The sequence below is a fragment of the Hyaena hyaena genome, unplaced genomic scaffold, assembly GCF_003009895.1.
Source record: "Hyaena hyaena isolate Hyena2069 unplaced genomic scaffold, ASM300989v1 scaffold_2, whole genome shotgun sequence".
Taxonomy (NCBI): Eukaryota; Metazoa; Chordata; class Mammalia; order Carnivora; family Hyaenidae; genus Hyaena; species Hyaena hyaena.
The window spans coordinates 9,040,444-9,059,071 of NW_024080634.1; the positions used below are offsets into that span (position 1 = coordinate 9,040,444).

Here is an 18,628-nt window from a genome sequence, read left to right on the forward strand (position 1 = left end):
TGCCTGCTCATTCCTTTCTCTGGTCCAGAGTGGTTAAAAATAGAAAGCGAGAGAGCGAGCGAGCGAGCGAGCGAGAAAGGAAGGAAGGAAGGAAGGAAGAGAGGAAGAAAGGAGGAAAGAAAAGAAGAAAGGAAGAAAGAAGGAAAGGAAGGAAGGAAGGAAGGAAGGGAGGAAGGAAGGAAAAATGAAAGAAAGAAAAGGAAGGAAGGAAAGAAGGCAGAAAAGAAAAAAAGAAAGAAAGAAAGAAAGAAAGAAAGAAGGAAAGAAGGAAAGAAGGAAAGAAGGAAAGAAGGAAGGAAAGAAAGATCCCCCTTAACACTGATTTGGAAAAGTTCATAGAAAATCGGATTATTCTATATCCTGGTTGGTGCTAGGGAGAGGTTTGGATTCACCCGGGAAAAGCCCAAATCTCCTGCTTAGAATGAATGAGATGCTGGAGAGGAACAGATTTGGGCGTTTCAGTCAAGCTCTGTCAAGGGTGAGACCCAGTCCGTGCAGCCGGCGAGTGAATTAAGGCAAGTCTCCCTGGAACCCCCAGTCCCCCGGGACCCCGGCACCTTTGTGATGGCAGAGCCAGAGGAGCCAGGCTGTCAGGGGCCAGGGTGGTGAGCAGACCAGAGCAAACCCTTGCGCAAGGAAAGGCCCGAGTGGCCACCTCCAGAACCTACCATCCTCGAGGGTGGTGGTGATGATTTCCTGAGAAGAAGGCCCTGTCCCGGCCCGGTTGCAGGCCTGCACCACCAGGCCGTACTGGGTGAACTTGTTGAGGTTGTCCAGGGTGTAGATCTCGCTGTCCCCGGTGGTGTCGATGCTGATAATGTTGAACTGGAAGTTGCCCCCGGTGCTGTACTCGCGGTAACCTATTTGGTAGCCGCGGATAATCCCGTTTTGCAAATGTTTCTTGGGAGCCTAAAGAGAAGAAAAGAATACACTAAGGAAAACTTGAGGAAGGACAGGAAGGAAGCCAGCAACCACTGCCTCTTAGGGAAGCAGATACAGTCGGAGGGCCGCGGGGATGAAAGCAGGGGTGTCCTAATGCGAGTCGAGACAGGGATGTTAATGAACTCATGCACAGCTGCCCTTGGCCACGTACTCTTCCTCGGGGGTTGGGGGTCTGAAACACCAAGTGCCTATGTGGTGCCTCGGGTCCCCCAGCCATCACATGGGGACAACGATCTTCACCCGGCAACATCTATTGAGCAAGAGCTGCTCAGCCAGACTGTTCTAGCACTCAGGAGCAGAAATGGTTCTTTATTTGTTTTATTTTACTAAAAGTTTTTTTTAATGTTTATTTTTGAGAGAGAGAGAGACAGCGTGAGCAGGGGAGGGGCAGAGAGAGGGAGACACACAAACCGAAGTAGGCTCCAGGCTCTGAGCTGTCAGCATACAGCCCAACTCGGGGTTTGAACTGACAAATGGTGAGATCATGACTGAGCCAGAGTTGGACCCTAACCGACTGAGCCCCCCCCGGCACCCCCAGAAATGATTTTTTAAAACAAGGTCCCTGCCCTCGTGGAGTTTACACTTTAATGGAATGTTCCAGGATAAAGGTGTTTCTAGTTGAGAGCTGTGTGTGAAGGGGTCCACCAATTATGAGAAGGCAGACCTCTTTCCTTAAGGCACAAATCATTTTGGAGTCATTTCATGCTGATGTAACCTGGGCAGGGGTGAGGCTATACTTAGCTAGTCTCTGCTAATGACAGAGGGTCTGCCGAGTCGAAAACAGAACACGTTAGCCAACATCTTGGATTTTTAAAGGAAACCAAACTCTTTACAATTATAAGAGCAAGACAACGGTGAAGCTTTAAAGTAATAAAGGTTTTGTAGACTTTCAGGCAGTCAAGAGATGTGTGTGTGCAAGTGTGTACGTATGTTTCTGTATTATGTTTGCGTGTACATATGTGTGAGTACATGTGTGTATGTATGCGATGCGTGTATGTGTGTTTGTGCTGTCTGTGTGCATATGTGTGAGTACATGTGTGTTTGTGTGTGAGTGTGTGCAAGTGTGTGGGTGCATATTTGTGTTATGTCTATGCATATGTGTGAGTTAATGTGAGTATGCATGTGAATGTGTGTATGTGTACAAGTGTGTGCATATTTATGTATGTGTGTGCATGTGCATGAGTACATGTGTATGTATGTGTGCAAGTGCGTACCATGCACATTTGCATTACATCTGTGTGCATGTGAGTATGTGTGTAGAAACGTGTATGCATATGTGTTATGTATGTGTGTGCATGTGAGTATGCATGTGCTTGGATGTGAGTGTGTGTATGATTATGTGTGCACATTTGTGTTATGTCTTATGTGCATGTGAGTGCATGTGTGTATGTGTGTGGGCAAGTATGTATGTATGTATTTGTGTTGCATCTGTGTGTGCATGTGTGTATGTATGTTAGTATGTATTTGTGTTGTGCTTGTGTGTGCATGTGAGTACATGTATATGCATGTGACTACATGTGTGTGCATGTGAGTATGTGTGTGCCTGTGTTTCACTACAAACCATGGACTCAGAGCTCTCAGGAGGATGAGGACTTGCTCTGTGCCCAAAGTACTGACAATCCGGCTGGAGAGAGGGAGTAAACACTTAGGAAACCAGAGAGAATCTCGTGTTGAGTGTCCAGCACTGGAGGTGAAGGCCAGCAGGCATCCGGAAAGTGGCAAACTCAGAGCAGTTGGAAGGGGCCACCCCCGTGGGCTTGAAGGGACGGCCAGAGCTCAGGCCTCAGAGATAAGTGTGCCGTGTGCGGTGCCAGCAGAGAGCGGCTGGGAGGCCGCAGGAGAGCAGAGGTGCCCAGGAACGGGCACAGGGCAGCCAGGAATGGGGGCTAGGGATCAGATAGGGTAGGGCTGCCTGGGGGGCTGGTCCTTCATCAAGGGCAAAATGGGAGGCAGCGGCGTCCACACTGGGAGAAGGCAGAAGGAAGTTCTGAGTAGCATTAATGAATTTCAGCAAATATTTACGAACTGCCTAATAGGCACCTTCCCAGTGGGATTAGATGCTGCCGGTTATGTTTGAGTGTTAGTTAGCCTGAGCTATACACAGTAAAATCACATCTTTTAAAGCAAGTTTCCTCATATTTGGTTTTCTTGGATTGCAGCTGTCTTCCTCAACAACCAGTCTGATTTCAGGCAAACACATAGATCCATCCGGTAGAGATCGATGAAACAGCCATGGAAACTACTATGTTTATAGTCAAGTCAGCACCATTAGAGCCCGACACGAGAGCTCAGCCCTTTTTTATAAGCATATCTCTATGCAATCTTGTTTTTCCAGTGATGAGCTATGACTTTTCACTTTGCATGAAGTTAAATCTAAAGATTTTAGATTTTGAAAATTTGATGACATGGGAATTGTGTTATCACAACCACTGAGTTGCATTTATGTCATTTAATTAATTAATAAAAGTAATTTCCCTATAAGAGTCATCTATAAGTCAAATTTAAAACAGATACTTCATTTTACATAGTTTAAAAAAATTGTTTTTCTTAAATAATTTATTGTCAAGTTGGTTTCCATATAACACCCAGTGCTCATCCCCACAAGTGCCCTCCTCCATGCCCATCACCCCCCTTACCCTCTCCCCCACCCCCATCAGCCATCAGTTCTCAGCATTCAAGAGTCTCTAGTGGTTTGCCTCCCTCCCTCCCTCCCTCTCCCCAACTATTTTTCCCCTTCTCTCCCCCCATGGTCCTCTGTTAAGTTCCTCCTAATCCACCTATATGTGCAAACATATATTTCACATAGTTTTTAAATGTTAAATACAGTATGGGGCGCCTGAGTGGCTCAGTCGGTTAAGTGTCTGACTTCGGCTCAGGTCATGATCTCACAGTCTGAGTTTGAGCCCCACGTCAGGTTGTGTGCTGACAGCTCGTAGCCTGGAGCCTGCTTCGGATTCTGTGTCTCCCTCTCTGCTCCTCCCCTGCTCAGGCTTTGTCTCTCTCTCAAAAATAAATAAACATTAAATTAAAAAAATGTTAAATACAGTGACCCAAACATAAATAATATATATTTTTAAGATTAGGTTTATACCCATGAACTATTCTGATTTTTCAAGTGACTTCCTGTGTAGGTTTATGACCTCCTCAGACACTAGGTCAGGGTCACAGTATGGGGGTTATGGCGTTAGGTCAAAAATCGAGAGAAAGGAATAAAGGCAAATGTCCATCTGAATATGCTTACACAGAGGAGACGCCGATTTAGCTAAATCTTTCACAACTAGTGGAACCTGCTTGCTGACTTTTAGCTCCTGGGTTTGGGAGATTAATCATGTCTGTGATCTGGCTGCACAGGTAGGGTGGAGAAACCTTCCTTTTTCCCCTTCCACGGGTGAAAATACATTCTAACTAGCTTAATTATGATAGACATTTTTAATCAGAGAAACATTTAATAAATCACATGAAGAGAAAGTATTGCTTTCATGCACAAAAGCAAGCCAAAAGTCTCACTACATCAGGCAGAGTTTATGTTTTATCGTTACTTTGCACACTGAAAGTAAGATTTCAACTTAGGGGTGTGTTTACATTAAAGAAATCATTGGAAACACTGAAAAACTCCCGTCTTTTAAAAAATCCATAGATACAGGAATTTTGTACATTCAGAATATGAAATGTTAGGGACTGCAGTGCACATTCCAAAGTTTTTGAAAGTGAGCCTGGAGATCCTCTCTGATTTGAATGGGCAAAAGCCAGCAGGGACGGGGGTGTGGAATGGTGGTGGCACTTGAATCCATTTGCCTGGCAATGGGCTTCCCATCATCCCAAGACAAGTTAGTATGTAATACCCTTTAGTTTAAAATTTGTTCGGGATGATGCTTTAAACATTTGAGCCTTGGAGCATGTGTTTACCTGGGATAAAGGTAGATGTGTGTAAAGAAGAAATCCCAATATGGAAGATGGTTTTAGAATACGGTTCTCTAGCTGTTAATTAGCATCAAACTGTGATTGGAAAAAAAATGGGTTAAAGACAATTGCTTGTTTAATGAAACTAAATGAATGGATTTAATGGCGGAAGAAACGAAAAACAGGAAATCAGTAGAGATCTTGAACATACTTTGAATCTGGGTTGCAGGTTAGGAGAAGACAAATTTCCTAAGAAACCACTTTGATCATGTCCCTTCTCTCCAGATCTCAGCTGCACCTGTTGCTGAGATTTAACACTGCGTGTTCCTCGATGTTCCTGGTGACCTAGGATTCTCTCTGGCTGTTTGAACTAGCATGGAAGTTCTAACTCTTTTGGATTTCCTCATCTCATGAGAGTCCCCATCAGAGACTGCTTTTCTCCCTCCTCTGTCAAAACCCAACTCATTCTCCACAGCCAGCTCATCGGTTTCCTTCGACTGCGCCCATCCAAGTTCTTCCGCCTTCAGCCTCCGCTGGCACTCCCTGGTTCACCATCAGCTCAGCAAGAACTGATCACTTCCATACCCTCCTGTGGCCACTGTTCCATATTGAACGTTGGTTTCCAAGGACGTGAATGCAAGCTCCAAGTGCATAAGGATTCCCACAAGCATGTTTGAGATCTCACCCATTCACTTGTCCAAAACAAGGCTTCGGGACAGTGGACATTTTCAGAAAATGTTACTTACTGTAGATGCAGAAGAGAATGGTTTTGAGTACAGATGAGGCTCAACAAAAGTGATGGGTAGGAATGATCTCAGTTGCAGGTTTATAATCTGATTGGGTACAGGGCTAATGGGAAAGGTTTAAAGATAGACAAGATGCCCGGAATGCAGAATCACCGTATAGCTCTTGATCAGAGACTTGGATTAGCCAGTACAGAAGGAGGCCTCAGGAGCACTGTGAAACTTCGATTCAAGTTGGAGAGCTGGCTTCCATGTGGTCACTTAGCATGGTGGCTCCTGCATCAGGATGAGAGGTCCAGGCAGGATTTGGAAGGGTCTGGCTCCATTTTCCAGGCCCCATGAAAGCAGAAAATAGCATTCGAAGAGCCAACGTATTTGGACAATGTTGTCCTTTTTATTTTCCTTCTTACAACCGGTATTCCAGAAAGTTTGTTCACTTGCTTAGCCAGCTGATGGGTTACATGTTTTTATAATAAGGATCACCTGGGGCGCCTGGGTGGCTCAGTTAAGCATCCAACTTCAACTCAGGTCATGATCTCAAGGTTTGTGGGTTTGAGCCCCATGTTGGGCTCTGCGCTCAGAGCCTGGAGCTCCTTCTCTCTCTCTTTGCCCCCCCCCCCACTTGTGTGTGTGTGCGCGTGCTCTCTCTCTCTCTCATAAATAAATAATTAATAAATAAAACATTAAAATATATAATAAGGATTACTTAAGGCAGACCCACAGATTTATTGCAAATCTCACTTGCCAACCAGTTCTCTTAATACATATTAAAGGAAGATTTTGGAGATTAAGTGAATGGAAAAATTAAGAAAAAAGAAAGAAGAAAGGGAGCCCAAAGTGGGAGAGGGCCCCCTTTACTCTTTATTGAAGAATTCGACATTCTGAGTCCCTTCCTGCACGGGAAGATGTTATTTACGGACTGCTCTGACTTGTGAGTGTTCTGTTCCTACCTTCTCTTGAACCCCTTCGAGTGTACTCCAGTTCTGCAAAAAGCCCTTCTCTATTCACTATCTCATTTCTCATGTAGGGGTTATTTTTCCACGGTGAATACTACTCTTCCTTTCATTTGCCTTTGGATCCAGTAATGAGCCTGGTTTCTTTCCATTTGCCTTATTTATCTGCCATCCGAGGTATCTGGCTTCCCCCCCCCCCCCCATCTGTAGTCTCCCAAAACAGCCTTCTTTCATCCTTCTAGGTGCCCTTTCTCCAGCCTCCAATCCACCCCCACCCCCCGCCGCCCAACCCCTACTTCCTTTAAGAAACTGTCTCTTTTGATCTCCATGACAACAGTAGCATGGAGTCAGTGGATCTGTGTGATTTGCAAGTGCCTGTATTTTATGCATTCATCCAAATCAGCCTGCGAGCCACCCGTGGCAGATGTAGAGGTCTTTAAAAAGTTGGTAAAGACAGGGATGTGCAAATGCTCACAGCACCATCAAGGATGTGAGCGATGAAAACAGACATCTCTTGTTTAGGAAACCACTAGCTGGGGCCTGTTTCTGGCACACTCCCCTCCCCCTTCCCACCACAGGTGAATGGACTGTGCTAACTGCCAGGATTCACCTGCCGACCAACCATGACAGATAAAACCTCTACCGCACATTTCTGCATTCCAGGAACACCATGTTACTCAGGCATGTTGAGTAATTCAGGGGAAAAATTGGAAATTTTTCTTTTAGATTCCTCCAGACTCACTTAAAACATAACCTGTCCTCATTTCCCTTTATTACAGGGGTGGCGGACTGTCTTTTCTCATCTTCATGTTCTCCCTCCTGCCCCCTTCCCTGCTCCCCAACATAATTAGCAGCCATTCAATAAGCTTGTGCAGTGAATGGATGCATTAAATTGAGCAGTATGGGCTGGTGCCTCTCCTATACAAGAGGACACCTGCAGGTGAGTCTGTGATCAAGGCAGAGCCTGGTGTTTGAGGTGCCCAAGGTTGGCACCGGGTATCACAGAAGGGAAAAGGGAGAGACGACTGTTCCTATTGTGGTAGGAAAGCTTCCCCAGAAGGAGCACTTCATCTGAACCTAGAGGAAGACCAGCCACTGCTGGTGTGTAGTCAACCTTCCCCACTGTACCCAGGCGAGATAACAGAAGATGACCTGGGAAGGAATAGCTCTGAGGGACCCTTCAGGAGGGATCCGGATTGACTGTGGGGGTGGGGATGTCAGGAGTGGGGAGAAAGCTAGGGAATCCCTTCTGAATCAGAAACAGGTCGAGGGTGTGGGTTGGCGATCTGGGTCTTCACAAGCCCTCCAGGGGATCCTGGGGCACGCTGAAGCCTGAGAACCACTGTTGTTGCCCTGCGGAGTCTTCGCGGGGTTGAGCATTGGCCTCGTTTGGGATGGACCATGTAGTTAACAAAACAACAACAGTGAGTTCCTAAATTTTCAGGTCACTAATAACCCATTTTCCTGGTCTCTCTTCAGAACAAAAGGTAACACATGCAAATAATGACTGTCAGAACTTCACGGTCCCACAGGTGGCATAGCAGGGAAGGGACTCGGCTTCACAGGCAGCCTCGGTTGCAGGGGCACCACGCCTTGCTGCACAGAGCCATGGCTGAGCAGCCGCTCTGGGTGAATGGACGGTGGGTTTTGAAGAAGTGAGGTCCGAGAGGAGAGGTCTGCACCTTGTCTCTGTCTGGTTCGTTTGTTCAGTGATTAAAGTCCTACTAAAGTCCTACTGAAGTCTACACCGCAGGTCTCCTACAAGCGGTATGTATGGCCACATGAGGCCCTCCCCAATAGTTATAGTCATCGAGCATCTGGGACAGAATGAAGGGCCACATATTATGAAATACAAAGTGGACATGGGATCTGCCCCTGAGACGCGCTTAGAACACAGAAGCTACTCGGTTCAGGGCTGAGAAACTGATGGCGAATGACAGAAGTTTGAAATACACACAGTATTGTGAGGCCAGGGACTTCAACTTGTAGCTGGGAGTCACTATTCTAGTCAGATTTGGCAAGTGGGGAGGAGGAGGCGGCCAAGCATATGCGTGGGCTTGGAAAACACACGTAGAATTTTAGAAACAGACTCTTACAATTTTATGGGATGAAATTGAGGTTAACTATTGCATAACAGGACTTCGTGTTTTACTTTCCGAAGTGTGGGGTGGCTCTCATTTCCTTCATTCATTCACTCACTCACTCATTCATCCAACCAACAAACGTTTGTTGGATCACTCCTCTTGCTAGGTTCCCTCCTTTTCCTGAATGCTGCTGTTGCTTCCATCCCACTGTCTGATAACCACACACAGCATTTCTCGCCAGCCAGAGAAATGGTTATCCAGTGGTTTCTGTTGAAGGCCTAAGAAAGGAATTCACAGTGCATATGCAGACCCTGCTTGATTTTATATGCACTGGCTCTGAGAGCAGGTCTCCAGAATATCCCACATTTAATGTCAAGGCCTCTAGATGTTTCTGAGAAACAGAGTTGGCCAGTAGGGTGATGGTTTACAGTGTCCCAGAGTCTGTGGGTGGAGCCTGTTGGAGAGAAACAGCATGGAGAGTGAAGGTGTCCTGGTTCAGGCCAGGTAAAGGGCAGGGATAGAGTGGAGAGAGGTGGCAGGAGACATTTCCATTGGCAGACAAGGGATGTAGCCAGGGCCCAGCCAAGAAAGAATGCACCTGGAGACTGTGAGGTTTGGGGAAACATGTCCCGCATGTGCATCTAGACATGGTGCAGGCAATGGGGAAGTATAGGAAAAGGGGTTTTGGTTAGGATGTCGAAAGGGAGTGTGTACCAGCCTGTGAGCATAGGGCTGGGACCCCAACTATTTATCAGCGCCTGAGTCATTTGGCTCCTCCTATACAGACTGGAGGGTGACAACCCGGAATAGCTCCCTGGTAGGTAATGGGAGCCCCTGGGGATGGTAGGGTGGTCAAGGAGATCTGGGGGCAAGTTGGGCCAGGTATGATAAAGAAGTGCAAAAGGCAGTGTTTTCAAAGGTATTAGAGTCTTTGTAAAGGAATGGCCTGCCTCAACCATATGACGAATTGCTTCTGTCATAGTCTTTGTAACTTCTGCTAGGTATGGTCTATCCAGAAGAACCAAGACGATCCAAACTTCAGAAGGAAGTTTGCTTTAAATCTTCAGTGCTTTAAATCTTGGTTCAAAGAGCCAAGTAACAGGAAGCTGATTGCTGAAGTGCTCCAATTGCATGCGGCTGCTTCCCAGGCATTGCTTTGTTCAGTAAAGCACGGTTGACAAACTATGGTCCAAGGGCCAAGTCTATCTGCCCATTTCTTCTAGATGGCTCTTAGCTAAGAATGTGTACACTTTTTACATTTTTACATGGCTGCAAAATTCAAAAGAGGAAGAATAGTTTGTGACATGTGCAAAGTACGTGAGCTTCAAATGTCAGTATGTCTAAGTAAAGTTTTACTGGAGCTTGGCTCTACCCATTCGCTGTCTACTTCTGCCCTCCAGTGGCAGAGATAGTGGTTAAGACAGAGGCTACATGGCTCACAAGGCTGGGGGTATTTACTCTCTGGCCCTTGACAGAAACAGTTTCCAGGTCCCTGTTCGACACAACGTTGTGGACCGAATTAGTGTCGGGAAGAATTCATGGGTTGGGCTGGGGTGGCAGGTAGGGTGGGAATGGGAGGTGAGCAATGGTAGGGGGAGAGGCACCTTTGTGAGAGAAGGGTAGGAGAGAGGCCAGGGTTTGGGTTGAGGGCTTGATGGAGTCAGTCCCCCTTCTTGCTGGGATGGCGAAGTTCTAACTCACATCCTATCATAAGAAGACCAGCAATGCCTGCATCAACAGTGGACTTTTGGGGTCATGGATTTAGTATCTACTGTCTACACTTGATATCCTGATTAAAGCGTATAGTAGCATTGCTTCCATAGAGCTATTTACCTTTGTTTCTTATTTGTGCTTTGGGTAATGGAAGGTATTAGCCTCAACTGAAGGAATTTCAGGCATGAACACACATGATTGGGTAATGGAGGAGAAGAGTATTGAGAGAGTGTTCAGTAGAATAGTCGCCCCTGTCAGGAACATGCTCTCCTGGACATGGGATCCCTCAGGGACCAGTCTGGTTCTCAGATGGGGGATGAGGCTGACATATGCCCAAATGCAAAGAGAGCCACAGGTCCTGTGTAGATCCCGAGAGAGACACTACACATTCTATACCTCATACTTTCCTTCCTTGGGGATTCTAACTTCCAGAAGTTAATAATATGCCTCCTGAATTCTTCTGTTATTTATATAAAGCAGGGCTTATTTTCAACTTTAGATGGTAACTTCTAGAAAAAACACAAAAAATGATAATGTATCTTTAAAAGGTAGAATTGTTTCATTGCCCATATTTCCGTGATTACTCAAAGCACATAGCATTTTTATTTTACATCTCAACTTAAACTTTTCAAAGCATGTGCTAATGGGAAGAACCCATCACAAGAATTGAAGGAATGTAAAATTAGTTTTCAGAGATATTTCTACAAAGAGGAGTTGGCTTTTAAAAAAATTATAGGAAATAGAGTTGGCTGGTTACATCTTACTGCATGAAGTTAAATGCATTTGTGTTGATGAAATGAATCTGAAGGCAAACATCGTGTTTTTCTACTCAGTTTCATGTTACCCTGAACACAGAATGTGGAAACTAGATACAGAAGAGTCTCCTACAGCAATTGGCTCATGCTGTCCTGGCTGGAGTTCTTCCTGAAACAGACCACAAAGAACTTTGTCCAGCACGGTTTTGAATGATAAAAGTTAATATCGTATTTCTTCCTTTGCCTTAGGAGACATGTCCACGACATTACAGGTGTCATCTGATGTCTATGGAATTCTAGGTTGGAGATGTGTTCCTTTATTTGTTTGATTTTTCATTCCTAACGTAGGTGCCCCATTTACTGACTTATCTACCTTTATTTGATTTCTCTCATGAGAAATGTCATCAGCAAGATGGCTTAATGATTGCTCTCTAGGAAAATAGGCATAGAAAATGATGTATTCACTCACTTGATGGGTGCCAACTGGTTATATGATGGTTAGTGCCATACTCACTGTAACTTGATCTGATTTGTTGTCTGTTAAAAATGGTGTTAGTAGGGGTGCCTGGGTGACTCAGTCGGTTAAGCGTCCTGTTTCAGCTCAGGTCATGATCTCAACGGTTCGTGGGTTCGAGCCCCACGTCGGACTCTGTGCTGACAGCTAGCTCAGAGCCTGGAGCCTGTCTTTGGATTCTGTGTCTTCCTCTCTCTCTGACCCTCCTTTGCTCATACTGTCTTTATCTCTCTCTCAAAAATAAATAAAACATTAAAAAATAAAAAAAAAAGTGGTGTTAGTATTTTATGAGAACCAGTAAAACACGAGGCAATCTTAAGAATATTTTTCTTAAAATTACTATCTACTCATGAATTATTAGATTATTTAAAATAAAACATTTATTTATTGATTTGGTCAAGCAAATTTCACAATATTTACTGGGATGTATTAAGCAGAATGGGATGTGCTACCCAGAGCCACCAGGGGGCCAGCATCCTGCGTAGGGATCAAAATTGAGGCTGTCATTCAAGGATTCAACCTGCATATTCTGAAGTGTCATCATGTCCTTAATCTTCCCTGTTGTCAAGTCAGTGCTGATAGGTGAGAAGGGAAGGTAATACTCATAAACGTGTATTCATTTGTGATAAAATAAGAAAAACTCTCTGAATGGTACTAGTGTAAAGGGTTTGAGTTTCAGCAAAGACAAAGTAACTTGCTTGAGGTCATTTGTATTAGGCGTGGTAATGGGAATGATATCTGACTTTCCTGAAGCCTAATCCATTACTTTTTATATTTTATTGAAGTATTCTTATTATATGCAATTTACTTGTAGATACATTTAACTTATATTAATCCTACTTGATGCATAATGAAATGTTATCAAGTGATATTTTTGCATATGCTCTTCATTTTTCACTGCAAGTAGTATATATTTATACATATACATCCCTGTAAAATTTTGTAGCTAAAATTATTCATAATGTACTTAATAGACAATTAAGTAGTTTTCAGTATTATTCAATCATAAGCAATTTTTATCCTAATGTCCCAACCTAATTATTTTTTTTAGAAAGAGAAATAGGATGAGTGGGGGAGAGGGGCAGAGGGAGAGAGAGAATCTTAAATAGGCCCATGCTCAGCGAGGAGCCAGATGCAAGGTTCGATCTCTTATCTCTGGGATCATGACCTAAGCTGAAATCAAGAGTCATACGCTCAACCGACTGAGCCACCTAGGAGCTTCAAACCTTTTTCTCCCCTAATGTCCCACATTTAGAACATAATTCACTTCTAAAATGTGATGTTGCTGTATTAGACAAAGAAAGACTTACGGCTGGTCATCAATAAATGTCCAGAATGCTCTGTTAGCTGTAACTTTATGATTCTTATCATTATCCTTATTTGCACTTTTGATAATGTTCTCTACCAAGGCAAAAAAATACTGTCTTTACCTCCTCATACTCTTCCCTAGCAGTTTTATAACCTAACATCTTTGAAACAGAACAATGAAAGTGCCTACCCTCTGACGTCTTGTGTCAGGTTCACCAGGCTCAGTGTGAAACTTTCCGAACAAGCCATCTGAGAGGATTGCCAGCTGATGAATGGAGATGGCTTTGGTCCTATTCCTTAGTCCAAGCTCAATTTGTGCCCTGTCAGGGTCAATTAACTGGAGCGGTATAATGGGATGTGCCTCTTAGGCTGAGTTCCAGCCAATCTCTCCAGCATGCCCCGTGTCAGACCTGGGCCCACACTCCTGGCCGCCGAGAAGCCTTCGGAAAGCTGGCCAGCATCTTTTTGCTGCACTTGGGGGCTGGGAACCAAGAGAATTGCCTGCTTAGGTTGGGAGGCCAGCCAGGACCCTTTGGACAGTCTGGCTCGAGGCTCTGCTCTGGGGGAGAGAACTAGGGTCATTGGTGAAGGCCAATCACATGGCTAAACCAGGAAGGCTGATCCAAGGGGGAGATGGAGACAGATGCCAAAAATATGCCAAATGAAGCAAATAAGCAATGAATGGTTTTGTTAAAGGGATTTGTATATGTTATGCATGTACAAAAAAGTAAAATATGAACATAGTCCAAGGGTTTCCCAAAAAAATGGCACTTCCTCTTGATATGAATATTTTAACATGAATGCAAACAATAGAAGTCATTCATGTGTTCATTTAACAAATATTTAAATACAATTCTACTGGGGATATAGTGAATGAACAAAAACAAAACAAAATATGCCCTCTACCCTCATAGAGCTAGTCAACTGTAAGAAGCTGAGAGAAAATACTTCCAGGCGATGTGGATGACCAAAAGATTTTGAAATCAGTTTGGACTTGTCTTCTTTTATTATAGGGGAAAGAGGCTGGCTTGTTAATATGAGAAGGGCTGACAGTTACTTAAATATTTGTAAGACATGTTGGTCATTGGGATTTTTAATAAAGCTGTTGTAAATCCAACTCTAGAACAAATTGATTAAGAAATGCAAATTTTGTAATTTTTCATAGCTTGAGGATTCAAGTGAGAATCGAGAAATGAAGTAAAATTAATTTCAAGGCAAGCTTCTCCAATTTCAACTGATGTTGGAAAAAAGGGTGTTGACTTGCTGGTCCAATTACGCTAAGGTTCAAGTTTACATTTGGAAAGAAAGAGGGAGAAGATAAAACTTACATTTTTCCTCTTTTCTCTAACACTAAAGGAAGGTAAAATTTATAACATGAGGTTGGAAGGAACAGGACGAGAAACTAACATTTGTTGAAACTTACTACACACAAGCTGCAATCCTGGCTCTTCAAGGATTTAGTTTTTCGGTTGCTTAGAAACCGGTTGGAAAAGATGTATGAGGGTCCTCAATCTGAGAGTCCCAAGCCTTCAGATTTTGGGCAAATCCCTTTAACATCAGGAGTTTGCACAAAACCTGATATACCCAATGCACAGAACTAATGGTATAATGTATGCAAAATTGAACTCAATGCCTGGCAGAGAGCAAATGCCCAGAGAGACTGCTTTCCAAGGGATCCCAGCCAGGGAATACCGTTCTAGAAGGCAGTCTTTTTCCAATGTGGCATGCCATTTCCTGGGTAGGGGAATTTAGATACAAGAGTCAAGTGGCACCTGCCATTTATTAAGTCTTTATGGTGAAAGTCACTGGCAAGAAGGCAGTTCTGTTTTTAAATGACGAGAGAAACCATTTTCTTATTGGAAGAGCTCATCTCAGAAACATATGATAGAGAGATTGCAACGGTGCTTCAATCAGTGGGAATCACTGGGGATTGTGGAGATGTGGTGTTTGGTCAAAAGCGTTCTTCAGCTTATTGAAATTTAATTAAACCCCTAAATATGCAATGTTCATATTTTATGGAAATCAGGTGTCTCTTTTCCAACATTGTTTATTCTAAACGAAATCCAGCCAGAGGGGTGGACACAGAAGGGGCAAGAAAGTTGCAAAATCATTCTCAGGAACTTGTCTGGAGTTATCAGTTTGATCACTGCTTTAGCACGGCAATATTTAAACAATTGAAAATTTCATAGTTTTGGGATAGCCTACTGTTCTAAAAGGACTTCTCATTTAAAACAAAAGGAAATATTTATGTCAACAGGAAAAAAAAAACCTCTGACTTAAATTGCATCCTCTGGAAACATGTTTTAAAATACCTGTGATAGTTAAATATTCCAGATGCTTAAGGTTTTCTGTTACGAGCACATGCAAATAGCAGGCAATCAAACTGTCCTTCATTTGAGATAAATTGGAATTGGTGGATTCTGAGACTGACCAGAAGGGAAGGCGACAGGCACTGTCAAAAGAGACTTATTCTGTCGGTATTTTGACACCTAGGGACATAGACTAAAACCACAGTTTTCTGAAAAACTTTAAGTTTTATGATTTTGCACTTACTTTATAAAATCTATTATCAATAATCAGTAGCTTTACATATTCGTTCTGAGTTTAAGTACCTCCAGCAAAACCATGCAGTAAATTAATAGTATTTGCTTCTGCAGACCCTACCACTGTTCTTCAAAGGGGGGAGCAAGAGCTAGAAAATGGATCTTTATTATCATTTATTTTTATTTATCTAGGACCACTTATGTTATCTCTTGAGTTCCTGTCAAGGTGCTGCTCAGCATTTTAATTTAACTCCAAATACGTAAAAGGATTAAAAGCCTGATTTAATATGGCACTAGGTCTTGGACATCTTCCCGAAGGCTGACATTTGACGTGACGTGACGATAGGTTTTCCTCTGAAACCTATCACAGATTTGTTGAACCATTACTGCCATTCATTTTTCAATAAATTACAGGAGAAGCCCGTATGTAAAGTGGTTGGTCTGTCTGCTCCGTGGAACAGGGCTCGCCTCTTGGGATGCCCACCCACGGTAGGCTCCGGGGAACCTCACTGTAGCACGGGGTAGACCCTCAGGATATTACAGCCTGAGGCTTGGAGTTCCTCATAGCTGGGGTGCCTTCTCCATGGCAGGTTCGGAAAGGGGGAATGCTTCAGAGGCCGTTGTGATAAGGACCCCATCATTCTCAACTCACAGATGTCCTCACACAATCGTTTGTTCATTCTCTCGTTCTTTCATGCCAAGGTGCCAGTCACTGGGGACCACAGATGGATGAGACACTCCCTGACCTTTGGTAGCTCACAGGACAACAGAATGTAGAACAGAATGTAGAACTCTTGTGATGAGGTCTCTCTGAGCTGTCACCAAGAGTGAAGGTCACACAGATGCTCAGGTAATTGACTCCACTTTGGAGATGCACACATCGTCACATAGAGTCATGCAGGACTGGAGTACTGGGTCAGCGGGACTGGGCAGGCAGAAGGGGAATATTACAAATAGCGTCGGCAATGACTGGGAAGGAGGAGAGAGATGCCAGCTGTGGGCATGTGAATGGCCCATTGTCACTGGGGGAAAGTAGGGTGACAGCCTGCAGCCAGCGCTGAATGGTCTGGCGAGTCCTGTGCGCAGACCCTTCAAGGAGCCCTGGGGAACCTTCACCAGACTTGAAAATTTTAAAATTTGAAGCTCTTCTTTGCTGAAAGACATGGCTAAGGTAAAACAGAGAAGCACTGCTTATACAATAATTAAATGAACTTGGTATCCAGCTCCAGTGTTAAAGAAAGACTGCCCAAAGTGACCCTGACCTTTAAGAGGTCGAGAGTCTAAGATGGCTATTTTCTCACCAAAGCCCCAGGGCTATTCTCTCCTCTGTCTCATCTCTCCATTGAGCTCACTTTTCACTTCTGTCAGTGTCTTGTGACACTGACCAAGTTTCTAGCACAGTCCTCTCACAACTTGGGGGATTTCCATCCTGCTGTTTGGCACAGGCCTCCCTCTCTTGGCTAATGTGATTTCTCTTTCTTTCATTACTTCCTTCTCTATTCCGTTTTCTGATCAGTCTCCATACACAAGATGTAAATCTGGGGCTTTTACACGATAACAGCAAGGCATATTTTCTGTAATGTGTCGTCCTTTACGTATACTTTGGATTGTAGATAAAAGCATACAATTTAGTCGAATCAGGGACCCACTTTCATTACATAATCAGGCCAACATGAAATGCCAAGCCAGCGCACAGCAGCCCTCACTTCCTTCGGTCTGGTAAGTCACCGGCACACCTGTCCGTGAGCTGACAGGCCACACAACATTGGCCTGCTGTTTGGAGACAAACCACTGCTCCATGGCTCCATGAACCATGCATTACGATCGGCTCATGATCTAATGGAAGCAAAGCTTTCTTCGAAGAGCCCACAACACGTTCATTCTTTTGACATTAAGAAGAAATTTAACTGTGATTTACTGACTTTTGCTTTTTTTTTTCCCTCTAGGGACAGAAAGGACACAGCGCCTCTTAAAGTCTCAAAAATGTCCACGTTAGGTGTAAGAGCTCTGTGGACTGACACCTTTCTCATGAGGGACCCAAAGAGCTTTAGGGACCCCAGGAATAGCTGGTCTTTTTTGGTGGCAAAGCGTTAGATGCTGCAGGGCCCGCGGATGAGGCCTCACAGAGCCTTTGAGATGGAGTGAGTCAGCATTCTGTCCGTAGAGTGGCCAGGATGCGTATGGGGTTACGGCTTGCTGAGTGCCTTTTATTACACAGTGTGTGATACTCGCAGCTGGCGGACGTGCTCACAGAGACAAATGCCATCCCCTTCCCACTACTTGGCCTGCACTGTCCCCACAGCTAACCAGCCTGGCTTGCTGTCCGCCGGAGCCACAGCACGGGCTGGGGGATATAAGAGCTCGCACAAAGGGTTTGTGGCATTAAGGTGCCTTAACACCAAAGGCAGTAGCCACCCCTTTTGTGTTATGGATGCAGCTCACTTTACGAAAGAGCTGGAAACCGAAGGAAAACAGCAACAACTGGGGTGATGAGTTAGGCTGTCAAGGGTTTCAGGGGTGAGCCACTTAAGGACCCTGCTGTGTTTGCTGACTTCTCCTCTGAGATAGAAGGCAGGGTGAGGCTGGGAGCAGAGGGGAGGGAAACCAGGGCTGGAAGAGCCAGTGCAACTTACACAAGTTTGGGCCAGCAAGAACATTCTGGATCAAAGGGATTGAACCTAAAGTCATGACTGGCAAGAGCACATGGGGGGGATGACTCCTTCCCTAGACAATTTCCCCACCACGTTAGTGACGTCGGGCGGTGCACCCAACGGGCTGCTTGTGACCAGCTTGTTCCAGAATATTAACCAACCCTGCTTCCTTCACCAACAGCTTTGCTAGGAAAAACATGCCGGCCGGACGAAATTGTGTCGCTCAAGCTGTGTCTCCCAGCCCCCGGCTGCAAGCCCCCGGCTGACCAGCGGCCAGTCCTCATCTGTGGCCATGCGTGGGCACCACTGCCTGGGATGGCATCTGGCTCGCTGAGGGGAAGCGGAGGGCATTGTCAGGCACACCTCGAGCTGGTGGAAGAGTGAGGGTGAGGGTCCCTTCTGCCAGCTCAGCGGACTTTGTGCCATACTCGGATGTGCCCTGGGAGGAAAAGCCACTGGAAAAGCCCCCCGGGTGGAAGTGAGATGGGGCGACCACATCTGTTCCACTCTTTGCGCAGAACA

At 44.7% G+C, this 18,628-nt stretch overlaps 1 protein-coding gene across 1 annotated transcript in view; it reads right to left on the reverse strand.

Moving 5' to 3' along the window:
• DSCAM (DS cell adhesion molecule) overlaps window positions 1-18,628 on the reverse strand; it is a 627,938-nt gene that overhangs the window by 100,363 nt on the left and 508,947 nt on the right. The window contains exon 17 of the mRNA XM_039229776.1: window positions 669-909. Coding sequence (XP_039085707.1) covers window positions 669-909 — 241 coding nt within the window. The remainder of the gene's footprint in view (window positions 1-668; window positions 910-18,628) is intronic.